This window comes from Hemicordylus capensis, chromosome 6, assembly GCF_027244095.1.
Source record: "Hemicordylus capensis ecotype Gifberg chromosome 6, rHemCap1.1.pri, whole genome shotgun sequence".
NCBI classification, from domain to species: Eukaryota; Metazoa; Chordata; class Lepidosauria; order Squamata; family Cordylidae; genus Hemicordylus; species Hemicordylus capensis.
This window is the reverse complement of record NC_069662.1, coordinates 84,683,086-84,707,486: the sequence shown is the minus strand read 5'-3', so window position 1 is coordinate 84,707,486 and position 24,401 is coordinate 84,683,086. Positions and strand designations below refer to the sequence as shown.

The window sequence follows — 24,401 nt, the reverse complement described above, 5'->3', positions numbered from 1 at the left end:
GCATTTCAATGAGAATATAGACATTCGTGCCTGGAAAATACGTTTCAGCGGACGAAAATATGAATGGCCATCAGCTTACAATGAAGCATTAAACAACCCTTTTACTCTCATTTTGAAACCGTTGCACTATTCTGTCACAGTTTGCAACACATTAACCATTGCAAATCCCGTAGTTCGGAAAATGCCCAGGAGCAACTTAATTTTTTCTCATTTGACCCTATCATGCATAAAGGTCATCACTTGATTATGTCTCAAGTGTAACCTATCCCTGTGTTTTCTTTTAATCAGTTTTTACTCTCTCCTTTTGGAAAGTTATGGGAAATTATTTATCTGTGGAGCATGATGCCGCAGGCATGATTCCTTTTGTCTCCTAGCACATCACGAGTGTAACTTCATGAATATTAATGAAGTGAAAACCAGTTGTACCAGAGGCTACGGACCTCTCTGTATCCGTGTCTGCAATGGTAGGGCATCAATAATGCTGGCTTCTTTACAGGCCCAAATTAGGATTGCCTTCAGTCTCGAAGGAACAGCCCATCTGCTTGCGCAACCATAGCAACACGGTAGAGCTTTCGCCTCCAGATGTATAATGTCACAAATGACATTCTTGGAAGTGGATCTCCTTACATCAAAATTGTTGGATCTTCCATGTCTGTTCTTCAGCTAATGTGTTGACAGTTAAAACAACTAGGTTTGACAGAATCTTAGCCCACTGAGATTTTACTTTCCATTCAACTTCTTATTCTGACAGGCTGCATCTTTATTTTTGAAATTCCCAAATGTCTTCTGTTTTTTATCCTTATGCAGATGTCGCTCCTATGAAGATTGTTGTGGTTCAAGGTGCTGTGTAAGAACTCTGTCTATCCAGCGACTATGGTATTTTTGGTAAGTCAGCGCTCACTTTTGATAAGTTTAGTATCACATATATTCATCCCACACTCTAGGGCTGTACCCACACAATAGACGTATATCAGTTTTGTACTGGTTTAAATATCATGGCTTCCCTACAGCATTCTGAAAATCATAGTTTCTTGTAAGTGCTGAGGATTCTAGACACCTTCACAGAGCAACATTTACTCTTCCTTAGGGAAGAAGGAATGACTGTTAAACTGGTTTAAATCTGTATGTAGATACACTCCTCAAATGTTTCAGTTCAAAGGGGGCATCCCATGTTTGGAAATGCCCAGCATTGTTTTGAATATGTTAGTAAATAGAGTGATGTCAGCATCTGTTAAGTGGCAAGGATGGGTGGTCTATAAATGTAATGAATAAAAAATAAACATAGTAGAGCAAAGAGTTTCAATTGTAGTTTGCAAAATTTACATTATGGGTAAGATGCAAAAAATAAAGTTTAAGCCTACAATTAAGAGTGCTTAATTTGATGTTTGCATATCTCAGTACAGGGCTGAAGCATATGGGTTTAAATTATTAATTGTTTTGTCATGGGCTCTTTGTCCCTAGGGAATGAAACAATATTTCACTTATCTAAATCATTCTACAGCAATCTGATGATTCATCTACTTGTCCAAAAATAATAATAATCAACGCAACTGCCTTTTCCCTACAAGTGGTTATTAGACTAGTCTTTAATGTATGTTAAGAAATAGGCCTGATTACAGTCAAATTATGTAGAGCATTCTTAGAATTGGTCTACCCCCTGCTAACTTGGCAAAGATGCACCCTTTACCATGGTGATTCTCTTTATTTAGAAGGGGGAGAGTAACTGGTCCTATCCACCCCCAGTACAGTACCTCCAGTGACTGTTGTTGGTGTCTGTTTTATGTTTCTTTTAGATTGTGAGCCTTTTGGGGACAGGGATCCATCTTATTTATTTATTTATTATTTCTCTATGTAAACCGCCCTGAGCCATTTTTGGAAGGGCGGTATAGAAATCGAATTATTATTATTATTATTATTATTATTATTATTATTATTATTAGAGGGGGAATAACCCAGCAAGACTAGGACACAAGGGGAGTCCATCAGAAACAACGGGCTTGTTAAAAAATGTTAGATGTAGACTTGGGAATGTGATCCTAGACCACGTTTATTCCTTGAACAGATGCACTGGGTTACAGCCTTAAACCTTTTCTTCATTATTAATGGTGTTCCCCCCCGCCCCATTTGTTACAGTGGGATGAGAATTGCTTATTCTGTGTACAGTGGAATACATTGGTTTGATATGCACTTAGTAGATCTGATATACGCTTAGTAAGCATAGAAACATCTACTTATTACCCCTGGCTGAAGTTTGTCAGCCAAACTTCAATGGCTGACATCCAGACTAAGGAAGCACCAGTGCTTTTCTTAAAGTGCTGGTGCTTCTGCACTTCAGACTAACCCTGACTCCCCTAACCCTAACAGACTCCCCTGTTCATGTGGGTGGTTGATTTTTGCCAATCACCCCTGCCCTCAGAAGCACTCCCTGCAACTCACAAGTCGGTCCCTAAGAGTTGCATTACCTTCGGGAATCTATTTTAGGGTCACAGGGATTACCCAAGGCAGGGGAGAGTAACACCACCACCCCCATTGATGTACTGTGTGAGTCTGGACAGCAGTGGCACAACACCAGTGCTTTATTGGAAGTGCTGGTGTTTCCTTAGTCTGGATGTCAGCCATTATCACTCTTGCTTGAATAGAGTAACAATTCTAATGGAATCACAATAGGTGCTAACAGTTAGCGAAGAAGAAAGATGGTGTTTTCCTCTTTGGGAGTGCAGGTTATGGTTTAAAACCTGAAGAAAAATGCTCCAAAAATACTGGAAAAAGTGTGTATCTGTCTTGCAAATAAGTAATCAAAGTTATTTGCTCATAAAAATATATCCTAGCCTGCCTGTCCACATATACCAATGGGCAGCTTGCAGACTTAAGTCCTATTGAAATTAATCAACTTAGGATAGTCTTGACTAATTAGTATGTATGCTGCCCTGTGTTAGTAATCTATTGTTCATTGATGGCTTAAAATAAAGAGAGGGCCAACTCTCCTCTAACTTACACCAGCTTTCCTTTCTGACTGCTTGAAGGCTGTTCTTACTCACCACAAATTACCAGGTGGTTATCTATTTACAGACCTCGTAATGGATGAATGCAGCAAGTATCTGTTGCCCTAGGTTTACAGACCTCAAAGATGAGGCAAGTGGTGATTGCTTGGTGCATATTGTTGGGCTGAAACAGACGATTGTGCCTCCATTCATTCATGATACAGCATATACTTTTTCTTGTAGGGAGGTTAATCTTCATGTAATAAAGGCCATCTTCAGAGGCCCTTCTCCAGGTGCCCCCTGAGGTGAGGCAGGTAGCAAAGATAGGGCCTTTTCAGTGGTGGCACCCCATCTTTGGAACTCTATACTTAGAGATTTGCTTGGTGCCAACTCTTGTTTTTCCAGCATCAATAGAAGTCTTTATTTGCCCAGGCCACTTAAATCTTGCATTATAATCTGCTTTTAATGATGCGGCTTTCTTAGGATTCTTTCTGCTGATTCAACTGTTGTGTTTTAGTGGTGTTTTTCACGCGGTTTTGCTTTCGCTTTCATTACTTTATTTTGTAAGCCATCCTGGAGTTTTTATTGTAAACTGAAGGCCAGGATATAAATCAGATAGATAAAGTCAGAAAAGCCTCAAATACTGAGCCATCTAGGTCCTCAGATATTGAGCTTCAGATTAATATTTGTTTTACCTGATTTCTATCATTTGTCCCCTAATTAATTATGGAGTAGAGCTTCATGGTAGACATGGTTCAGACACAGACTAAATTGACGCATTCTCTTCTCTTCCCCTTGCTCAGGTTTCTTCTGATGATGGGAGTTCTGTTTTGTTGTGGAGCAGGTTTCTTTATCCGAAGGCGGATGTATCCTCCACCGCTGGTTGATGAAACGACTTACAATGTTTCATACACCCGACCACCTAACGGCAATGCAGCAGGTCAGAGATAGTATCTGTCTTTCAGACTGCCACTGCTACTAAGAGCGATACAATAATTCTTGACCACAGACTACTGTCTTTCTCTCCCTTCTGCGACAGTCTAACAAATACAGTACTTTGTAAGCATTTACCTAGATAAATCAATGACTGCAGTACTCTATAGTAGAACAAGCTTTTCTCAGAGTAAGATATGGCATTAATCTCCTCCTCCTCCCTAGCTCAGATGTACGCACACTTTGATTTTTGAAAGGTGATTCAGCAAGTTCATTATTAGGTGTCACAAACCAGGAAGTTAGGGACAAGGAATTGATCACTGTAACAAGCAGACTAGAAGTTGAAGGATAAATATGTCATTGTGAGCACAGTAACTTTTAGCCTGTCAGAAATCCTGAGCTGAATCAAGAGGCAGGGATAGAGAGCTCCAGTTCAAACAGTGATAGAGAGTTAGGACCAAGAACAGATTTTGATAATTACTGCAAGGTTCTCTTCTGTAGATCTTGTTAAGGCAAACTGCTATAGAGTGAGCTGCAGGGCTTCGAATGGCAAGGGCTCTACTAAAGTTGTACTGTCGAGTTGGTGTCGACTCCTAATGACCACAGAGCCCTGTGGTTGTCTTTGCTAGAATACAGGAGGGGTTTACCCTTGCCAAATCCCGCACAGTATGAGATGATGCCTTTCAGCATCTTCCTATATCTCTGCTGCCCAAAATAGGTGTTTCCCATAATCTGGGGAACATACCAGTGGGGATTCAAACCAGCAAGCTCTTGTTCCCTAGGTAAGTTACTTCCCCGCCACGCCATTAGGTGGCTATGTGCTCTACTACTGTGATGCATATTTATATTCTGCTTTTTAATCAAAGTTTTCAAAGTGGTTTACATAGAAAAATAAACAAATAAGATGGTTTCCTGTCCCCAAAAGACTCACAATCTTAAAAACAAAAATGTAAGGTAGACACCAGCAACAGCCACTGGAGGGATGCTGTGCTGAGGGTGGATAGGATAGGATGCTGTGCTGAGGGTGGATAGTAGCTCTCCCCTTGCTAAATATAAAAAGAATCACCACTTGAAAAAAGTGCCTCTTGACTCAGTTCGCAGGGCTCTCCTCACTCTTCAGAGAAAAAAAGTTGTTGCCAAGTCAGATGGTGGGTTTTCAGCAGAGAGGCTTGGCAAGGATTGGGGTGAAGCTGAATGCTAGAAGCCAGCAACTGGTTTGTGGGTGGGTGGGTGTAAACATCAGGACACCTGGGGATTTGGTGCAGCAGTGGTCTAAATGACTCCTTACATTATAGGAGTGATAACCATAGGTTTATCGTTGTTGCCTGCCTGCTCTTTCTCTGTGCCTGCTATTTCCTGTGACAGGAAGTTTGAGGGAGAACAATTAGTACAGAGACATTTTATGGTAATGATTAAGTCAAATACAAGTTATTAAATCGCTGGCATAACCCCAAACATCCTAATCGCTTGGTGAACTTGAGAAGGGATTCCAGATTGCTGAACTCCACTATGGTGAGAGGTCCAGTGAGTAAAGTGAACAGAATCAGGAATAAATAAATAAATATCATTGGCTTGTAACCAGGGAAGGTGAGTCATGACTATGTCCTGTTTTAAATTAATGGAACTAGTTAATCCCAGCAAAGTTGTCTCACTGATTTTCATGGTACTTAATCATGACTGACTTCCTTTGAATACAGCCTTTTCACATGGTGAAGCACAAGAGAATTTTAGGGTTTTGTTTGCTTTTTAAAGGGAAAGATTTGAATCTTGCCAGTTTGCTTTGATCTTATCACTGTAACCAAAGAAGTCAAAAAAGATCTGCCTAAGCACATGTATGGGAATCTGGGCTTCCCAAGACTCCTGTATGTCTGTACTTCGCAGGGTGTTTGGACAGAAGCAGGGATGGAATTTGAGTGGTACAGATCTGAGTGGGAAGAGGGCAAGGGGACTGGCACCCAGGAGCCATTGTGTTGAGGAAGGGAGACAGAGGAGGCCATAGGGCAATAATTTGGGACAAATTGAGGACAGCAGACAGGTAACAAAAAGATGAACAAAGTGTTTGGCAGAGGAAATATGGTGGCCAGTGAGAGTGGAGAGCTGGAGTGTGCGTGTGTGTGGGGGGGTGGGGGGGTGAATTCAGGCTTGTAGGGAAAGGAAGGGCTTGCATGTTATTGGTGGAAAGGGGAACAGTGGAGAGGCATGGTACATGGGGGGAAATGGAGCCTAAGCAAGGCTGAGCATTGCACATTGATTTCCAAGAAAGAGACAAATCTGTGGCCTCTGGTAGTGTGATAGTTTTTCTGTGTGGGGTCTTCAGTTGTCATTAACATCAAGGTTTGTTGGGGGATGAAATGCAGTTAAAATGAAAAGCAGTTTTCCTTGCGCGCTAATGAGAAAGAAGGCAGAAAACCGACAAGATCTGCCGCCCCAAGTTAGCCTTCCCAGAGAACAAGAGAGATGGTTTTGCGTAATCAGAAAGACATGGCCTGTTTCATTGCCAAGAGGCCTCACTCTAGTTACTGAAACAACATCAAATGAGGCGTCCTTTGGCCATTAGGATAGACATAGAAATGTAAATTCAATTTCGTTCCCAGTGTATGCATTTCCCTACTCTTCTGAGCACCGGGAGACTTAAGCAAAATTTTGTTTGATCTTGTCTTGCATGAGCCTGTGCACAGCTGACAAGCACTCTAATTGGGGCTGTGGCTATTCCATGCTTGAATAAAACATTCTGCACTAAAAAAAACCCCAAACCCATGAATACTGCAATCTGCATAAATTAAGCAGATTTGCATTATTTCTCATTGTTTTGCATATATTTAGATTTCCTAATAGACGGGGAAAGTCAAGGAGCTAAGGAGGGCACTGAAGCCCCATTCCTAGCTACTGGAAATCTTTCAGCCACTCTTCTGCCTTGCTTCTGGAGAGGGATCAAAGCTCAGTGGTAGAGTATCTGCTCTCCATGCAGAAGGCCGCAGATTCAATCCCCACCATCTCCAGGGCTGGGAAAGACCTGTCTGGACTATACAGACCCTGGAGTAGGGATGTGCAAGGGCCCGGCAGGGGTGGTTCAAAGGCGGGTGTGTGTGTGTGCTGCTTTAAGGGTGGGAGAGGGTGCACTCCCCCCCCACCGCTACTCTTCCCCCACTGGCATTCCAGTTTTTTAAAAGTCCCTCGGGGCGGCAGCATACCTCCCTACCACCCCATTGCCCCGTTTACTGGAACTATCCGAAAGTAGCCAATGCGCCTGTGCATGCAGGCGTGCACCCTACTTGCACACTGGCATGCCCGACATGCACATGCCCACACCGGTGCACGCAGGCGCATCGACTACTTCCGCATAATTCCAGTAAATGGGGGCAATGGGGCGGCAGGGAGGTATGCTGCTGCCCCAAGGGACTTTAGAAAACCAGAGCGCTGGTGGCGGGAGGGGTAAGTGCACCCTTCCCCCGCCCTTAAAGCAGCAGCCCCCACCGTTTGTACTGGCTGCTGTTCGAACTGGTTTAGAGGTCCATAAACGGCCTCTGAACTGGTTCCATGCACATCTCTACCCTGGAGACTTGCTCCCAGTCCTTAGACCTAGATTATCCTGTGGTCTGACTCAGTATAGGGCAGCTACACTTGTTCATGTGAAGTTTCAGCAGGCATTGCTCACACACTTCCAAGCATATTTTTATAGCCCATAGGGGCAAGGCATTTTCCTTTTTAAAAAGGGAAACTGAGACTCTCAAGAATCTGAACCGTACGCATAATACCACTTTTTCTGCTTCCATAGAATTACAACATGTACCATTTATCTGGCGGCAATGTCTTCAGGTACTTTGTGTGTATTCTGTGCTTTCTCAGTCTCCTTACCCAAGCCTGGAATTTGGTTGTGGGTGAAGATCCAGTTTCCTGATACTTTCAGCTTTCATTTCATTTCATTTTTTAAAAAGAAAGGTCTTAAGGTGCCTGGTAAAATCTCAGAAGCCTGGCTGGGGCAGGGTAGCAAGCAACAGAGCTGGATTTCCAGGGATCAGGAACAAATTAACTTTATAGCACTTTGCCTTTTCTTGTGGCTGGCAGAATACAAGACAACAGGCAAAATCCACAAATATGTGCAAATTTGGTTGTGCTTGACACTGTCCTGATGCTGTGGGGAAAGTGTTTCTGCAGGTTTCCCAATTTGTGACGATGCTGCTTCTGCAACTGATGCTTCTGACCAGTGTCTGGGCTGGCTTAGAAGTCCACAGCCACCCAGGGTGCAGCATTACGGCTCTGTAACACTGCACATTGTATTAGCCACTGATACATAGAGGTTCCTTGGCAGTGCATAAGTGTATGCAGCCCTGTTGGTACCTTGAAGAGGAGTTGTTACTACTTCTAAAACTAACCACACAGACCAGTGCCAGGTATTGTCTTTATCTTCCAAAAGCTTTCTACAACGTTCCTCCTCAAAGACTCCTGAGAAAACTTAGCAGTCATGGGATAAGGGGACAAGTACATGTGTGGATTGCTAACTGGTTGAAGGACAGGAAACAGAGGGTAGGGATAAATGGAGAATTTTCACAATAGAGGAAGTAAGAAGTGGCATCCCCCAGGGATATGTACTGGAACTGGTGCTTTTCAATGTATTCATAAATGATCTAGAAGTAAGGGTATGGTAAGCAGTGAGGTGGCCAAATTTGCAGATGATACCAATTTCTTTTGGGTAGTGAAATCCAAAACATATTGTGAGAAGCTCCGAAAGGATCTCTCCAAATTGGGGGAGTGGGCAACAAAATGGCAAATGTGCTTCAATGTTGGCAAGTTTAAAGTGATGTACTCTGGGTCGAAAAACCCCAACTTCAAGTATACATTGATGGGATGTCAGCTGTCAGTGACTGACCGGGAGAGGGATCTTGGGGTCGTGGTGGACAACTTGTCGTAAGTGTTGACTCAATGTGCGACAGCTGTGGAAAAGGCCAATTCCATGCTAGGGATCATTAGGAAGGGGATTGAAAATAAAACTGCTAATATTATAATGCCCTTATACAAAATGATGGTGCGGCCACATCTGGAGTACTGCATACAATTCTGGTCACCACATCCAAAAAAGGACATTGTAGAACTGGAAAAGGTGCAGAAGAGGGCAACCAAGATGTTCAGGGGCCTAGAGCACCTTCCTTATGAGGCAAGGCTACAAAACCTGGGGCTATTTAGTTTAGAAAAAAGATTACTGCGGGGAGACATGATAGAGGTCTATAAAATCATGCATGGTGTGGAGAATGTGGATAGAGAGACATTCTTCTCCCTCTTCCATAACACTAGAACCAGGGGTCATCCCATGAAATTGACTGCCAGGAAATTTAGGACCAGCAAACGGAGGTACTTTTTCACACAACGCATAATCAACTTGTAGAATTCTCTGCCACAAGATGTGGTAACAGCCAACAACCTGGATGGCTTTGAGAGGGCTATCATCAGCTACTAGTCGGAGGGCCACCTCCAGCCTCAAAGGCAAGATGCCTCTGAGTACCAGTTGCAGGGGAGTAACAGTAGGAGAGAGAGCATGCCAACCAGATGCCTAGGCTTCCAGTGGCATCTGGTGGACCACTGTGTGAAACAGGATGCTGGACTAGATGGGCCTTGGATCTGATCCAGCAGGGCTGTTCTTATGTTCTTATGTCTTCCTTTTTTAGGAGCACAGCAGCCAGGGATGGCATACTATGCAGACCCAGAAGGAGCAATGATCAATCCCATGGCTATGGCTTACCACGTCCAACCCAAGTCTCCACAAGTGAACCCCATCTACCCGCCTCCGCCTTCCTACTGCAACACACCACCCCCACCATATGAGCAGGCAGTGAAATCTTCCACATAACCTCTCTCCTGCTGCGTGACCTGACTTGGTTAGAAAGGGGCAGGACCACGAGCAGCAGGAGACTTGCGTGAGCTCCAGCATCCTTTGCTCTTCTCCCAGTTAGCGTTATTTGGACGGCGTGGCTGGTTTACAGCAAGCAGTGAATGCTCTTCTGATGTCTTCAGCGCAAGAGCTCTGCCTTTAGTGCTTTGTTGGGGAGGAAGCCGATATTTAAGATATTATATGCTTTCTTTTTAATTTATTCTCTTTGTGGCTCCAAGCGAATGTTAGCACATTTTGTGACACAGTGTGATAGTAAGCACAAAGCAGTGTCCTTCAGCATAAAGTCCTGGAGCCAAATGTGATATTTTCAGTATATGTATATGGAGAGAGATGGAAGATGTGGATCAAGAGATGAAGCTGAACCAACAGAAACGAGTAAGGTGATAAACTGTATTTGTTAATAAAACTTGGAGAAATAGGAAGGAACTGGATGAAGCAGACACTGAGGGATTCTGCTAAGGTGATTTGTGACAAATGGTTTCGTGTTGGATTAAGATCCATGCCCCTGTTCCACTTGCACAAAGGCTGGGTGGAATTGGATTCCATCATCTTTCATCCATTACACTGCCACCTTAAACCCGGCTCCATTCCCCCTCCACCACCCCCATCCATTTGTTTTAGTCATTATTGCCAAGAATACGATTTGTAACATAATGCTGATGCTGTGAATGTCATAGCAAGCTATCGATGTATGTGGAAAGAAGATGTTAAGTGTCAAGAGTGACATACCCATGTTTAGCAACAAAAACCTGCTTGTCTAGAGGGAGGAAAGAACTCTTCATTTCATAGAATTTAAAAACCAAGTTTGGTAGTGGGAGAATATGGATTTTGCTCCTGACTGGACTTTTTCTTATGACATTGTTCAGTGTATATCGGAAGATGTAAACTGTGACTGGGACAGATGTGCTGCACACAGGTGCACTCCTCAGGGAGCTGTGATTGGCTGCAACACTCTGTTGAGTGTACCTTGATGACAAAGTTGGGTTTGTCTTTGTGTAATGTGTGAAATGGCCCTTAGATTTGACTTGGATGTTGAGTATTTCTTCACCACATTTTTCTCCGCTTGCGTTTTGTATTCATCCTTAATGTGGTAACATCCGCCAAGGTGACTTTCTCCTATCATTTTCACTTGGCAATCTTTTCTTTCAAATGGATTTCTTCGTTGTGAAATTTACCACGGATGAGGGAGTGATGGAAAGTTTAGATCTCAGGCTGCAAGCACATTCTGAAGAAATTGACCACAGTTACAAACCACCTCATGGCAACATTGCCCATCAAAAACGAATACAAGGGTCGGACTTCCATTGTTTCTGTATATGAAAAACATCCCATACTTGTCTTCCTCTGTCCTACTCTTCTGCTTATGGTATTGCAAAGTCCTACCTGCTGATGCTTCTCAGTCTTTCTCCATTGCAGAGCAAATGAGACTTTGCTAGAGTTGCCAGGGTGGAAACTGGAGGTTTCCTCATTACATTTTACCTCTGCTACTGAACTGAACTGGACACTAGCATTGGCTATTTTCTTTTGTTCACAGTTGTAGCAGCTAAGATTTCAAGTGTGTTGTTCAGCCAGCAGAAGAGTGGCAGACAAAAGGTCTGATGAGTGAGGGTGAAGCTGCCTCTGCCTCATCTCTCAGGTCAATAACACATGTAAAGGTGAACCGGGAAACACCCTTTTGCCATGCCATAATTCTAGTCTTTGTGAAATACAGTCGCCTACATCCAGACCAATGTTATGTTAGTGTAATGCTGTTGCACAAAGAAAAGCACGTCTGTTCCAGACTAGTCCTTGTTCTAGTGCAGGGGTGTCCATCTGCCGCCCTCCAGCTGTTTTTTGGCCTACAACCCCCACCATCTCCAGTCATGGTGGCCAGGAGCCAGAGATGATAGGAGTTGTAGGTCCAAAACAGCTGGGGGGCAGCAGTTGGACACTCCTGTTCTACTGGAAGAAGTTGACAGGCCACGCAACATGCTTTGTGTCCAGTTGCACAACATGTTGTGCATCTTTGTGGTGCAGCCTTGTATATGGCCAGGAGAAGGTCTTCCGCTAGCAACAGCACATCATCCTGAAGCACCACAATGGAGAGGAGAGCTGGTCTTGTGGTAGCAAGCATGACTTGTCCCCTTAGCTAAGCAGGGTCCATATGAATGGGAGACTAGAAGTGTGAGGACTGTAAGATATTCCGCTCAGGGGATGGAGCCGCTCTGGGAAGAGCAGAAGGTTCCAAGTTCCCTCCCTGGCATCTCCAAGATAGGGCTGAGAGAGATTCCTGCCTGCAACCTTGGAGAAGCCGCTGCCAGTCTGTGAAGACAATACTGAGAGAGATGGACCAAGGGTCTGACTCAGTATATGGCAGCTTCCTATGTTCTATGTTCCAACACAGCTCTACAGTGTGTTAAGTACGACTTTTCTCATTGTGCTAGCGAACATTGTCAGCCAGAATGTTTAATGACGCTTGCGAGGCAAACTCTCCTACTGGAGTTCTTACAGCTATTATTGAGTGTGCTGAAGGCAGTATTCAAAACTAACTTTTGATTTTAACACACTCAAAGCCTTGAATGAGCACATGTCAATTCTAGTATTGTGCAACAACTAAACTAAGACATTTTGAAGGAAGTAAGGCCCTCTTTATACATGACAGACAACATTATGTGAGCATCACAGCAATGGCGTGAACCACCCTGGGGCTGCTACAACCTTGTAAGGTTTGCGCAAGCAGCACTGCTCCAGTTATTCCCACTGGTTGCAATGGGGATGATGGTGGTAGTGCTGCTTGCACACCCACTCGTTCCCGTGTTGAGGCTGCCTCACAAGTCTGCAGCTGTCCCTGCACAGATTGCGCTGTTGCCAGCATGCTGAGCGTCCTGTTGGGCCATATTTTTAGGCATATACCTACCATCTTTTAAGTGTATACCTAAAAATGTAAAGCGTTTGCATCAAGCATGTATATGCAAGCATCTGTTTTATAGGTATATTCTTCAGCGTTAAAGCTGGTAGGGACAATTACTAGCAGATTAGCTTCATTGAGCTGTTGGGTTCTGAGACTCGCTTCTGAGGAAATTGGTTTAGGATTGTGTGCTAAATAAATGAATGTTAGAAGACTCAAACTTGGTGACTCTTAAGTTTGATGGAAAATCCACGTTCCAAGTCAGTATTCAGACAACCGGAATGATGTGAGGCAGATCCTTTGAATGCCCGTTGCAAAGCTTCTCAAACCAAACTTTTAAAAACTAACTGGCTCCTTTATATATCTCCCCAAAAGTTGTTGATGGCTCAGGTTACAGTGACAACTCTGTAAAGATGCTCCTTTCCAGCTTACAGCTTTTATCAGGTATAAACTCTGCAGGTTCTTGCTTCCTTTACAATCCAGGCATCCCACCTACCTTTGCACCATGCGCTGTATTCTGTTATACTTCTTTGTGTTTTCATTAACTGGTGGGAGTACAGGCATTCAAGTATCGACTGAGGTATAATCGAAAAGCCTTGCAGATATGAGCTGGTAGCTCTGTTTGGTCTGCAGAGCCTTGGCTCATGATAAAGATGATGTACAAGGAGCAAAGTACAGTAAAGTACTGTATAGTAAAGTAAAGTTCAAGGAGCATAATGCTCAAATCAAACATGTATATTGAAAATAGTAAGTTTAGATTCTAAGGCAATAGCCACTGAAAAACAAGGTGGATAGTATCGAGTGTGTATGGAGAAGCTACTGTCAGAAGAATAAAAATTTGAGGCACTGGTCCTACTGAGAGTGGCTGACATACTGTGTAATGTTATGCACACAATGGAATGTAATACTTGTGCAAGCACAACATTTTCCAAAAATGGAGTTGCCTGGCCGTACAGCCATTGGGAGTTGCACAGAGTGAAATTGCCAGTGGCCATTGGCAGACTGGGCAAACAGAGTTGTGCAACAGTGCCAGTGGATGCACTGTCACACAACTCCATTTGTGCAATTTTTGCACGTGCACAAGAGTGCTCTTTCATTGCAGCACACATGTTATGTTCCACTGTGTGTGTGACGTTATGCACTATGTCAGCCATCAGTTTTATGGGAATAATTAGGGGGGTTTTAATGTTTTTTTCAAAAGGGAACCAATATTGCTGAAGCCAGCTTGAGCGCAGAAGTGACAGCAGTTTCACTTGGGTTTTGTGTGATGTCAGGTTCTAAACTGGCTGTTGAGACAGCAGGCTACAAACTGTGAGCTGCCAAGCAGAATCAGACCTCCGAATAACTTGAATCAGTGGTGACTGTGGGACCTTCCATTGCTTTCATTGGGAAGTCTAAGCATGGGCAGAGCCACCCCTTTGGCTGGTGAACTTTGGGCATAGAATATGTTAATGCAAAGTGAACACCTAGGCTGAAGTCACTGGATCTGCTTGGGATTGCATCTTTTGTGACTTTCAGCCTTTCACTCCAGTTCAGACTGCTTGTAACTGTTGGAGCTCCAATAAGTACACTGTTTCCTTGTGCCCCCCCCAACCCCAAGATTTCCCCATTCTTTTCGCTAGAGGGTCCAGATATGCCCCACCCATCACTTTGTGCTGAAATGCAATATGGATTCCATTCATACAGGAATGCTAGATCAAGTCAAATGTCTGTTCTCCTGTGGTACACAAGAAACCCATACCTTTCCAAAAACACAGTAGTAATATAGGGTTTTCATTCTGTTGATGTTAAATGTTATTTCTGGAACTTGGCAAGGTACTAGTACAGGGTCCGTTCACATGTACATATTCATCACTTACTATCATAAAAGATTACTTGCATATGTGAGTGAGCTGTCGCAGATTACAGTAATCACAACTTAAAAGCACCTGAAATCTACATGAGCACAAGATGTTTTCAACAGAGACCAATCAAACACACTCAACCAAACATCATCAGCTGCTGCATAATCAAGTGGGGGAAAGATCTGTGAGTACGTACCAGCCTGTAAAGATCAGCATTTGTGCCGAAGATCTACAGCACGCTTAAGCTTAGACTTGGCTATTAACTGGTTGAATTGCCTATCTACCTGCAACTGTATGTATTTTCTGAAATTGTGTAGTGTAAAAACTGCATATGCACTGCAGTCAATTTATAAACCAAGGGTCCTCTTTCAATGGACTTGATTCTATGATGTTAGCATTTAGGTGTTCAACTATTTTATACTATTCAATGTGTCTTAAGAATGGAAACTTTCCTTTAAACATTGGTTAGAGCCCCTTTTTATGGTCCGATTTGATTCTGTATGTTGAAATTCAACTTCATGTGAAGTCCACCCTGCCCTGGCCAATCTGGTTGTTTATTATGTTGCTGATGGTGGATTTACCACCTAATGAAGTCAAACTGCTGTTCTAGTGAAAATGTTTGGTACTCAGTTTTTTTAAAAGCGAAGTTGTGATTAAATCTATTAGTTACTTTATGATGACTTGTGTACTTTATCTTTTTCAGATTTCTTTTGCTTTGTCCTTGAGGGTTGTTAAAAAAGCACATGATGAAAAATATTTATTAGCCTCATGGGTAAGTAGGGTTATATTTCATGTGCACATGAATAGCACGGATTGGGAACTGCAATGAGTGAAAGTTCTGACAATCCAAAGGCAAACTTGCATCTGGAAAAGCTGCTCAAGTGTGCCACATATTCATACAAGATCATGAATTCTGTGATCCGGAAATTTTGCAGCTTGAGATGTCCCAGGTCATGGAAGCAAAGGAGCAATCCAAACCTAGCTCAGCGCTCCCATAGTATACTGATCATGTGAGTAAACTGCTTGTGATAATTTTTTCTTGGCGGGGGAAAAAGCATTGGATGAATAGAGTTGCTGCTTCTGCAACAGATTAAACTGGAAAAGGTCAAATAGGATGCATTCAGGATATTAAACGGGAACTGATCAGCAGTGTGATAAAGACATGCAACTAGACAGGATATGCAAATAGATCAATATGCAACTATTATGAGTGTCTGAATAAATCAGTCAATCACTATATGGGAAAGTTCAGTGAGAAGAACTGGCCTTGTCTTCAGCCTAAAATAGCATACGCTTCCTAGAACATCTTCTACCCACCACAAGCTCTGAGCCAGTCACATACTAATTAGTTATATTATAATCAGTGTGTCTGGAATTTAGAGTAAATGCTATAAAGGCATATCAGCTAGTGAATGTTCATCACAAATGGAGGTGTCATTAATATGTTGCTTCCACCTTAGCTTTGTAGACAGCCCTGGACCTCTTTGCATTAGCTGTCAAGCCCAGAATAGCTAATAGGCCTTTGCCAAGGAAGAGAAGCCCCTTCAGGGCAGGTATGCTAATAGATGGGCTTTTGCAAAACCAGCTGGCAGGCATAGAAGCTTCGGTTGCTAATGAGACGACCCACCCCCCGCCCGCCATAACACAGCTCTCTTTGCTGTGGTTTTTTGTCAGTTCTAAATTATGATATTCACTTCCATTATTGGAGAATCATGGGACTAGAGAGGGCCCCATATGTCATCCTCTTCAACCTCACCCCAAGGCATTGCTCTCCATTAACATTCGTTCAGTCCCCCACCATTAGCTCACATACTCCATAATTCAATTATAGACTGGAAATGAATTACTTTTCAATTAACAATCATGTAAGCTGTAGGTGGCGCTGGTTGTAGGATGGGAAACCTTTCTCCCAGTAACAGACCCCTTAAAGCACAGCAGCAGTTCCCATTTTAAAATGGAAATTGATTTCGATTTTAAGTATGTTTCTGAAACTCAGAGTAGCTACCTATTAATTCTTTGAAATGGTCTAATCCACTTGTGTATACCATTTGCCATTCAAAGAATATGAAAAGATAATATATGCCTCTCTTTCACACACACCTTCAGACGCTCGTTTGCTCTACTTGCTTGTTAGGATCATTTTAGTACTTTTTATATCTTTTGTTTCTGAAGTCCTAGATGTTGAAGAGACCAGAGCAATAAACATGGATAAGGGTGGATTGCACCGTCAAATGCCACTGGAGCACTAGCAGCTAGCTCTCCCTGAGGCAACGCAAAAGCTGCGGGTTATGTCAGACACGTGTCTGCAGCCCAGTGCTGGGTCCTAAGCAACTGTTAGCTTGCCCTTTCTGCCCATGGTTTGTTTATGGTAAGTTCTCCATTTGCCAGAAGCAGAATCATGCATGCAAAATGTCTGCTGCACATTCTATGCAGTGCCCCACCGATCTAAGAGCAGGAGGTGCGCGTCACTGGTTCTGTGGCACTCGACAGCCTGTCCTTGCTGCTAGCGAAGACAGAAAGGCTCTAGCTACTGAGCACTGTGTTATCTCTGTAGCGATGATTTGCCCATTGGCAATGATGGGAGAATCATTGCTACAGCGAGGATGACCTCTTGAGTTGCATGGAATCAGTGGGGCACTGCATAGTGTGTAAGCCTTTTAAATCATTTTTAGAAGTAGCTGCTACCAGACACTGGTAGATTCCATTCAATTTCTGGATCAACATGTTTAGGATTGAGCCATATAAACCCAGCAAGCATTGTAAAGTACAGGAGGCTCTCATTTTCCACAGGTTTCTTTTCCACATGTTCACTTATTCGTGGTTGTCAAACATGTACCAGGTCTCAAAAGAGTCTCTCTCATTCCCATCTTTCGTTTAATATCCAACTTCCTCCACATTAATGTGAATTGCATGCCAAGCTGCAATTTTATCCACCCTGACTTCCAAGTAAGTCCCATTGAACTCAATGGCAATCCCATCCCCCAGTAAACATCCACCAGATCAAACTACACATAAGATGGGTTTCTGTGAAAAACAGCTCATTGTATAGAGTTTTATAGCCCACCATAACATTTTGGATATATATTATCATGCCATAATGCTGTGATATTGTGAATTTCCATGCCCCCATCAGCAAATTTTGTGGAGCCGTAGGGATTACAAACTATGATGCAATGTTATGTTGCAAGAGATTCTAAATCCACTTTGAGAATTTTGGTTGATGAGCGGTCTGTATAAAATGGTATGTATTTGTTGAAACAGCAGAATTATTATGGGAGAGAACTTACACAGAGCTGCTGCTTTTAGTGGCAGTCCCATATGTGCATAATGTATTTTCAGCTTAAAACCAAATTCACTGGAAAACAGTCAGTAAGCAGCGGGAGTAACCGTTCAGAACACATCCATGTTTTGTTTATTTATTTATTTATTTGCAAAACAACTTGCAACAGCAAAACATTGTGATAACTGATTTCCCCTGCTTCCCCTCCACCATCCCTTCTTACAAAAGGCTCTTGTTTCCTATGAGACAGTCCTGCTTGGCAAAAAACAGTGCAATAGGCATCACAAATTCAGAACAATTTGAAACAATAACCTTTAACATTCCCATTTGGGAAGTGGTGCTCATTTCTCAACTCACAATGACTGGAAACGGCTGGCTTTATTTTAAGCCAAACCTCTCCAGTAAAGGGCACACCTAGGACTCACATTTTGTTTTGCTCAGTTTCTTTCAAAAGATGTGGAACAGTAAGATGCAAAGAAGAACACTCAGCTTGTCAAGAACTTACAGCATGAAGTACATACTCAGTGTGCAGCTCCTTAATACGTGAAATGCCAAAGAAAGTGTTGCTGTTTTAGTGGATGAAAGAGGGGCACCCCATGGCACCCAGCAGGCGGACCTACAGTTTCACTTCTATTTAAGTGGGTACTTCAGCCCCATCTGAGAAACATAAAAAGCAATAGTGAGCCACTTCCCAGAACAGCTGGGCTGAGTTGGGCATCATAGCTCTGCCTCCATCAGCTCTGTGTGATGCAGCAGCACTGGAGAGGTGGTGCTCCTCAGAATTGGGGCCCAGCAGGCTGCAAAATGAGAGCACTGTCAGCTGCTTCAGGCAGAAATGCTGCCACCTTGCATTAAAAGGTCTTAATGCAGTTAACATTTCTATATCAGACAACTTATCTCAGAAGTACCCTGGGAGTACTGGCTGACGTGATGCGCAGTGATATGGAGCCATAACGCTGCGCCGGACTTCCAAGGCAGCCCCCAATGCTGTTAAGATCTTGCACAACTGCTGCTTCAGAACAGTGTTGGGGCTGCCCTAGGAGTCTGCTGCAGGCCCCCGGGTGCTCTGTAATGCTGCGTATCACATCAGCCACAGACAAAATGGAAATAAAGATCGTGTTCAGCTATTGGCGACGAAATACACTTGAAACCTCAGGGCACAACCTAGCCTCCCTAACCTCAATGGGAGAATCCAACATTTGTTTAAGCTTCTCCTACTGAAACCAATGACTTTTGTTTCACTTTGGATATATCAAAAACTAAACAAGGGGGTGGGGGAAACCTCATTGGAAGAGAAACTTGGGGCATGATTCTGCCAGAAGTCCAGTACTTTTAGGCCCCGTTGATTTCAACAGGTGAAATTTACAAGTCCTTAACTTTGTAGCTGCTTGATGCCATACTTCACCGCACCCCCCGCAAACATTGTGTTCAGTGACTTTGGGATTGTCAGCTTATAAGAGGATCAACCAATCTGAGCACTTGGCTGCATTTCCCTCGTTTATTGTGGCAGATGGACAGTGTCCCCATTGTGGGCTCACACTCCCAGCTGCAGAGCAGTGCTGTTGCCATTACAATCATGCACAGGGGGAAAACCCAACAAGACTGGATGTCACAGAACAGTTTGCAGCATTACAACAACAACAGAAAAAACTTCACGCTTACAACACCGAGAAACATGCAAACACTAGAAAGATCTGAAGACGCAACTGTGAAAACCAAAAGGGAAAGCCCCAATGAACTTAAGACTGCTCTCTGCCACGAAAGGTGTCTCTTCCATGGAACAGCCAAGTGTGGAATTCTCTCATACATGAGGTGATGAGGAAAGTAGTCCTTGGGAGAATAGGCGAGAAAGAAGACCGATGCGTCTCTTTGCTTAGACTCCAAAGTTGGTTCTGTAGACTTGAGGCACTGAACAGTCTCCTTACTTTTGACAGCCCCTTCACCTTCCACTTAGCTGTTGTGGTGTTCTTTGTTTTCTTTCTTTTGAGGACCAAGTTCAAAAGCTGGGAAGCGGGACTTCTCAGGGATGATTATGTCAGAGAGGAAATGGATGGCTCCTGCCATACCTGAAACAGACAAATACAATCCAAAGTCCATCATCAAAGAAAGAATCCTTTGTCCATAGCCTTATGCGTACAGAGAACAGTAAGGCACCTGCTGAAACAAATTTGCATTTTAAGCACAAGAGAGGAGGAAAAAAACCTAAGAGACTCTCATACAAACAATGTACGAGTCCTTGTGCCTGCCCCTCTCCAGGGACACTCGCCACCAGCCAGCCTCTCATCCTTGGTCGGCTCCTTATATGCCTCCTGACAGACTATGCATTGCCTGCCCCAATTATGGGGCCAACACCTCTCTTTACTCCCTGTAATGGTCTACCCTTTAAAGCTGCTGCCAATGTCTCCCCCTTTTCCCCTCCTCCTGCTCAGACCCCCTCCCTTTGGGAGGCCTGCTGCTGCTGCTGATATCCTTGCGTGGGCGCTGGGTCCCTGCCCGTTGTTTGTCCTTCCTCCGCAGCTGCCACCTGTCCCTGTCTCCTCGGGCCACCTCACCACTCTGCCCTGTGGGGTAAGGACAGCTGGCCTTGCCGGACAATCACACACATATCCTGCCTTTCCTCCCAAGCAGCTTTTGCGTTCTCTCATTTTATCCTCCTAATAACCCTGCAAGATAGATTAGCAACAGGGCCAGGGCAGAGAGAAGCCACAACCCAGTATGGAGGGCATGTTCTTCAGCTTAGGCTCCCCAAGGTCTGCAGCTGAACCCTGAAGTGCTGCTCTCTGGTCTGCCACTGACACAAATCTAACTGATGGGTACCAGGGACAGGGCTTTCCTAGCAGCGAGGCTACACCTCTGGAACTCCTCCCCAGGGGAAATCTGTCAGGTCACCACCCTTGCTGCTCTAAAATGTACTGTGAAGGCTCCTGTCTCCTGACTGTTCTTAGTTGAGAATTCTATCTGGCTGCTGTCCAGTTTTATGACTGTTGGTTTTTTCTGTATTTTATTAATTAATTGTGTTTGCTGGCTTCTGAGGACTTGGATCCTGAAAAGCAGGACATACCTCTCAACAAAAATGAATACATGATTGAGACATGCTGTCCAGGCAAAGACACCTAACATTTATACAAGGACCAGTCTATCCAGGGGCTTCATATACTGCCTGTTAGCCATTCCCATTTCCTTCTGCATCTGAAATTAGCTCTGAGACCAGAGTATCGTAACTTCCTGGATTAGGTCCCAGACCCAGAAGCTCAGCTTCCCAGTTCCAGGCCACAGTTCCGACAGGCTGAAAGATGGCACCGGCTCGAGGATGTTATGGCCAAATAGGGATTTGAAAATTAGTCCTCCCATATCTAAACCCAACACTCTAAAGACTAGCCATTATTTAGATGGTCTGTGTGAGTAGGGAAGGCTGCATACCCCTTGCATTTGTAAAGTTCTGCGAGCTTTTGTGTACGGCGGCAGCATAACAAAGTTAAGAATAAAAATCACCCTAACGCAGCCAAGTATGGAAATGAGGTGCTCACACAAAAGCATGACCCTGCTTCGAGAAGAAGAGTGTAGTATGGTGAAACGTAGCACTTGACAATACAATTTTGCTCCACAGAGAAGATTTCCATGAAAGAAAATATGGATTTGAGATAACATGCGACTCATTTAGCACAGGGTTTCTTAACCTTGGGTCCCCAGATTTTGTTGGACTACAACTCCCGCTATCCCCAGCCATGGCCTGGGGATAGTGGCCAGGGATGATGGGAGCTGTAGTCCAACATCATTCAGTGACCCAAGGTTAAGGAACCCTGATTTAGCATCACTGTGGATACTCTTAAATCATTCTGCAGTTCCACATATTAACGACAGATGGCAAAAGAGCCATTTTCTCTTTCAGTGTGGCCAATCAATGGTCTTTTTATTTTGAGTTTACAAACCAGGATTTCTGTTAGAAAAGTTAAACACACATCACTGAATTGTATAACCTTACTCCCAAATTCTACGGTCCAAGACATGACAACATCAAATAAATCAGACCTTCCAGCTCACACGGTCCAGGAAAAAAATAGTTATGACTAAAAGGTATTATGCTCTGCTAAATTTAATGGGACTTATTCCTATTTAGCTCAATTGGGCTTACTTCAGAGTAAACATGCATTGGATTGGGCTGCCAATTTCACTGAAGCAAAGGAGTGGGACTTTGTTGTGACTTCTTAAGTCCTATTAATTATCTACTATTAATTAGTTAATAGCTTTTGCTGGATTGTGCCCAAAGTAAACCCATATTTAAGCATTATCCTCTCTGCATCAGGATTAAAAAAACAAAAACAAAGCCTGACCTCATCCTAAGATCTCCCAAGAGATCCTGCCCAGCACAACCTCAGGGCTGGCAGGCACTGTTTGCTCCCATCTTCCAACATCTGGTACAATGCTATACTTTGCAATAAGCCTTCCCAAACAGGCAGTGGTCAGCAACAAGACACACTTTTAGCTAATTCCACATGGATCTCCAGCATGAGGTAACTAACCAAAGATCACTTTGTGATGGAAAAAAGCCTCTGGAAATGTCCCACAGTCAGGGCAAAGGGCCTTAAAATGTGATGACTGGAAGGTTGAAGTTAATATTGATTGAGTGAGTGAGTGCTGTCAAGTCAGTGTCGACTCTTAGCAACCACCTAGATAGATTCTCTCCAGGATGACCTGTCTTCAACTTGGCCTTTAAGGTCTCTCAGTGGTGCCTTCATTACTGTTGTAATCGAGTCCATCCACCTTGCTGCTGGTGGATGAAGCGAATATAGAAAGTGGCAAATCGCTACCTATACATCACTCTTGTGAATGTGTGATTAAATGATGTGTAGTGACTATTCTATTTATTATTATTACTATTTCTATTTACTATTATTTAAGCCATACCTCTTCAATTTCTTGGTGCAGAGATGAGTGCCGAGGTAAATGTCAAAATGGAACAGGGAGGTAAACTGTGGGGTAGGTGGTGCAGAAGTTCAAAATGGAGAATAATACAGTGGAGTAAAAAAATGGGTATTATGTGGTGCAGAAGAAAAAGTGAGCACACTGAAATTTCAATGGCCAGTCTTTTTAGAGTTTGATTTAAAGTGGAACTCAGCAGAAGCAAGGAGAACCAGCTCTGGCATCCACCGTCAGCCAGAGTGGACCATTGGGGGTTGCATCCAGTCTTTGAGGAAGAACAGGAGTGTAGCAAGGTTGCTAGTGGCCCTGGGACAGACTGCCGAGGTTAGGCGCCCTACCCCGCATTGGCCACACCCCTTCCTCCTGCATCACCATTTCCCCAAAGTGCTTAGCTGGCTGGAGACAGGCCATGTGTTCGTACCCAACGCCAGTCACACCCCCTGTGTGAGTGTGCTGATGCAGTAGGAAGGGTCATGGCCTTGGCAATAGGGAGTGATGGGAAACGCAGTGGGGAGGAAAGTGGATGGAGTAAGGGGGCTTCCTGGGTGTTCAAAGGGGTGCCTTGGTGGCTCCTGGACACCTCCAGCCCAGGGGCACTTGTTCCAAGCAAAAGCCTTTGCAGCTGGGGATTCTGGGAGTTGTAGTCAATAACATCTGGGAATCTCTGTTAGAGAGAACACTGTCCCCGCTCCATTATCCCTTAGCGCCCAATTATGACAAAGGGGTGGCCAGTCTATCTCTGTTCATTGGAGACAGGCTGCAGGGAGGATCCTATCTGCAGGGAGCCTGCTTCCCCCCTCCCTGCCAGAAAAGAGCTCTCTACTCCAGCCATCAGTTGCCCAAGGATGATAGCAGCAAAGGCAAACTCCCACTGGCCTCTGCCATCAGCCAGAGGGCTAAAGACTGCCAAGTTGAGCATGGGAGTATGTGTGGTGTTTTGTTTTTTCAAGTTATCATTACTAAAGTCCATTCTATATCACTTTGAAGATAATTCGGTCAGGAGGTGGGATATAACCCCCCTAAGTAAATAAAAGGCACAAAACAAAGGCCCAGTTCACCCATATTTCATTAACAGAAGCTTGATAAGTTTAAGCGCAACTCATTTAAGTCACACAACTCTGTAATATAGAATCCAAACTATTTTTTAAAAAGTCTTACCTTCAAAAAGTGAGTAGGGTCGGTCAGGGATGCGACACCCATGCGCCCCATACTCTAGACACCACTCTGCAAACTGGGAGAAATGCAGCAAATAAAGAGGAAAAAAGAACAAATATCCTGACAACCAATATAAATAAATGCATACATCCAACAGATACAAAATACTGAATTAAAGGAACAAATTGCAGTCATTTGTCTAGCTTAAGATGCCTGGCTTCAGCCCTAGGATTGTGATTAGGTTTTAGGAAACTGGAAGGCAGATTAACGAAAATCCATTCTACACTGATTAAAGTTTGCATAAAGACATTGTCTTGAGTCACAAGACTCAATAAAACAAGAATGGGAGGAGAGCTGGTCTTGTGGCAGCAAGCCTGAATTGTCCCCTTTGCTAAGCAGGGTCCACCCTGTTTGCATTTGAATGGGAGACTACATGTATGAGCACTGTAAGATAACCTCTTAGGGGATAGAGTCACTCTGGGAAGAGCATCTGCATGCTTGCATGCAGAAGGTTCCA

At 43.7% G+C, this 24,401-nt stretch overlaps 2 protein-coding genes across 3 annotated transcripts in view; one reads left to right on the top strand and one right to left on the bottom strand.

Moving 5' to 3' along the window:
- Positions 1-15,203, top strand: part of VOPP1 (VOPP1 WW domain binding protein) — a 100,268-nt gene extending 85,065 nt beyond the window's left edge. For both annotated transcript variants that reach the window (XM_053263728.1, XM_053263726.1), the window contains 3 exons: positions 808-885; positions 3,785-3,921; positions 9,575-15,203. In XM_053263728.1, the coding sequence (XP_053119703.1) occupies positions 808-885; positions 3,785-3,921; positions 9,575-9,756 (397 nt within the window). In that variant the 3' untranslated portion in view covers positions 9,757-15,203. The remainder of the gene's footprint in view (positions 1-807; positions 886-3,784; positions 3,922-9,574) is intronic.
- A 2,715-nt stretch (positions 15,204-17,918) lies between these two features.
- The window catches only part of LANCL2 (LanC like glutathione S-transferase 2), a 36,929-nt gene continuing 30,446 nt past the window's right edge, over positions 17,919-24,401 (bottom strand). The window contains exons 8-9 of the mRNA XM_053262657.1: positions 23,888-23,960; positions 17,919-19,875 (exon numbers count right to left, since the gene is read on the bottom strand). Of these exons, the coding sequence (XP_053118632.1) occupies positions 19,760-19,875; positions 23,888-23,960 (189 nt within the window). The 3' untranslated portion in view covers positions 17,919-19,759. The remainder of the gene's footprint in view (positions 19,876-23,887; positions 23,961-24,401) is intronic.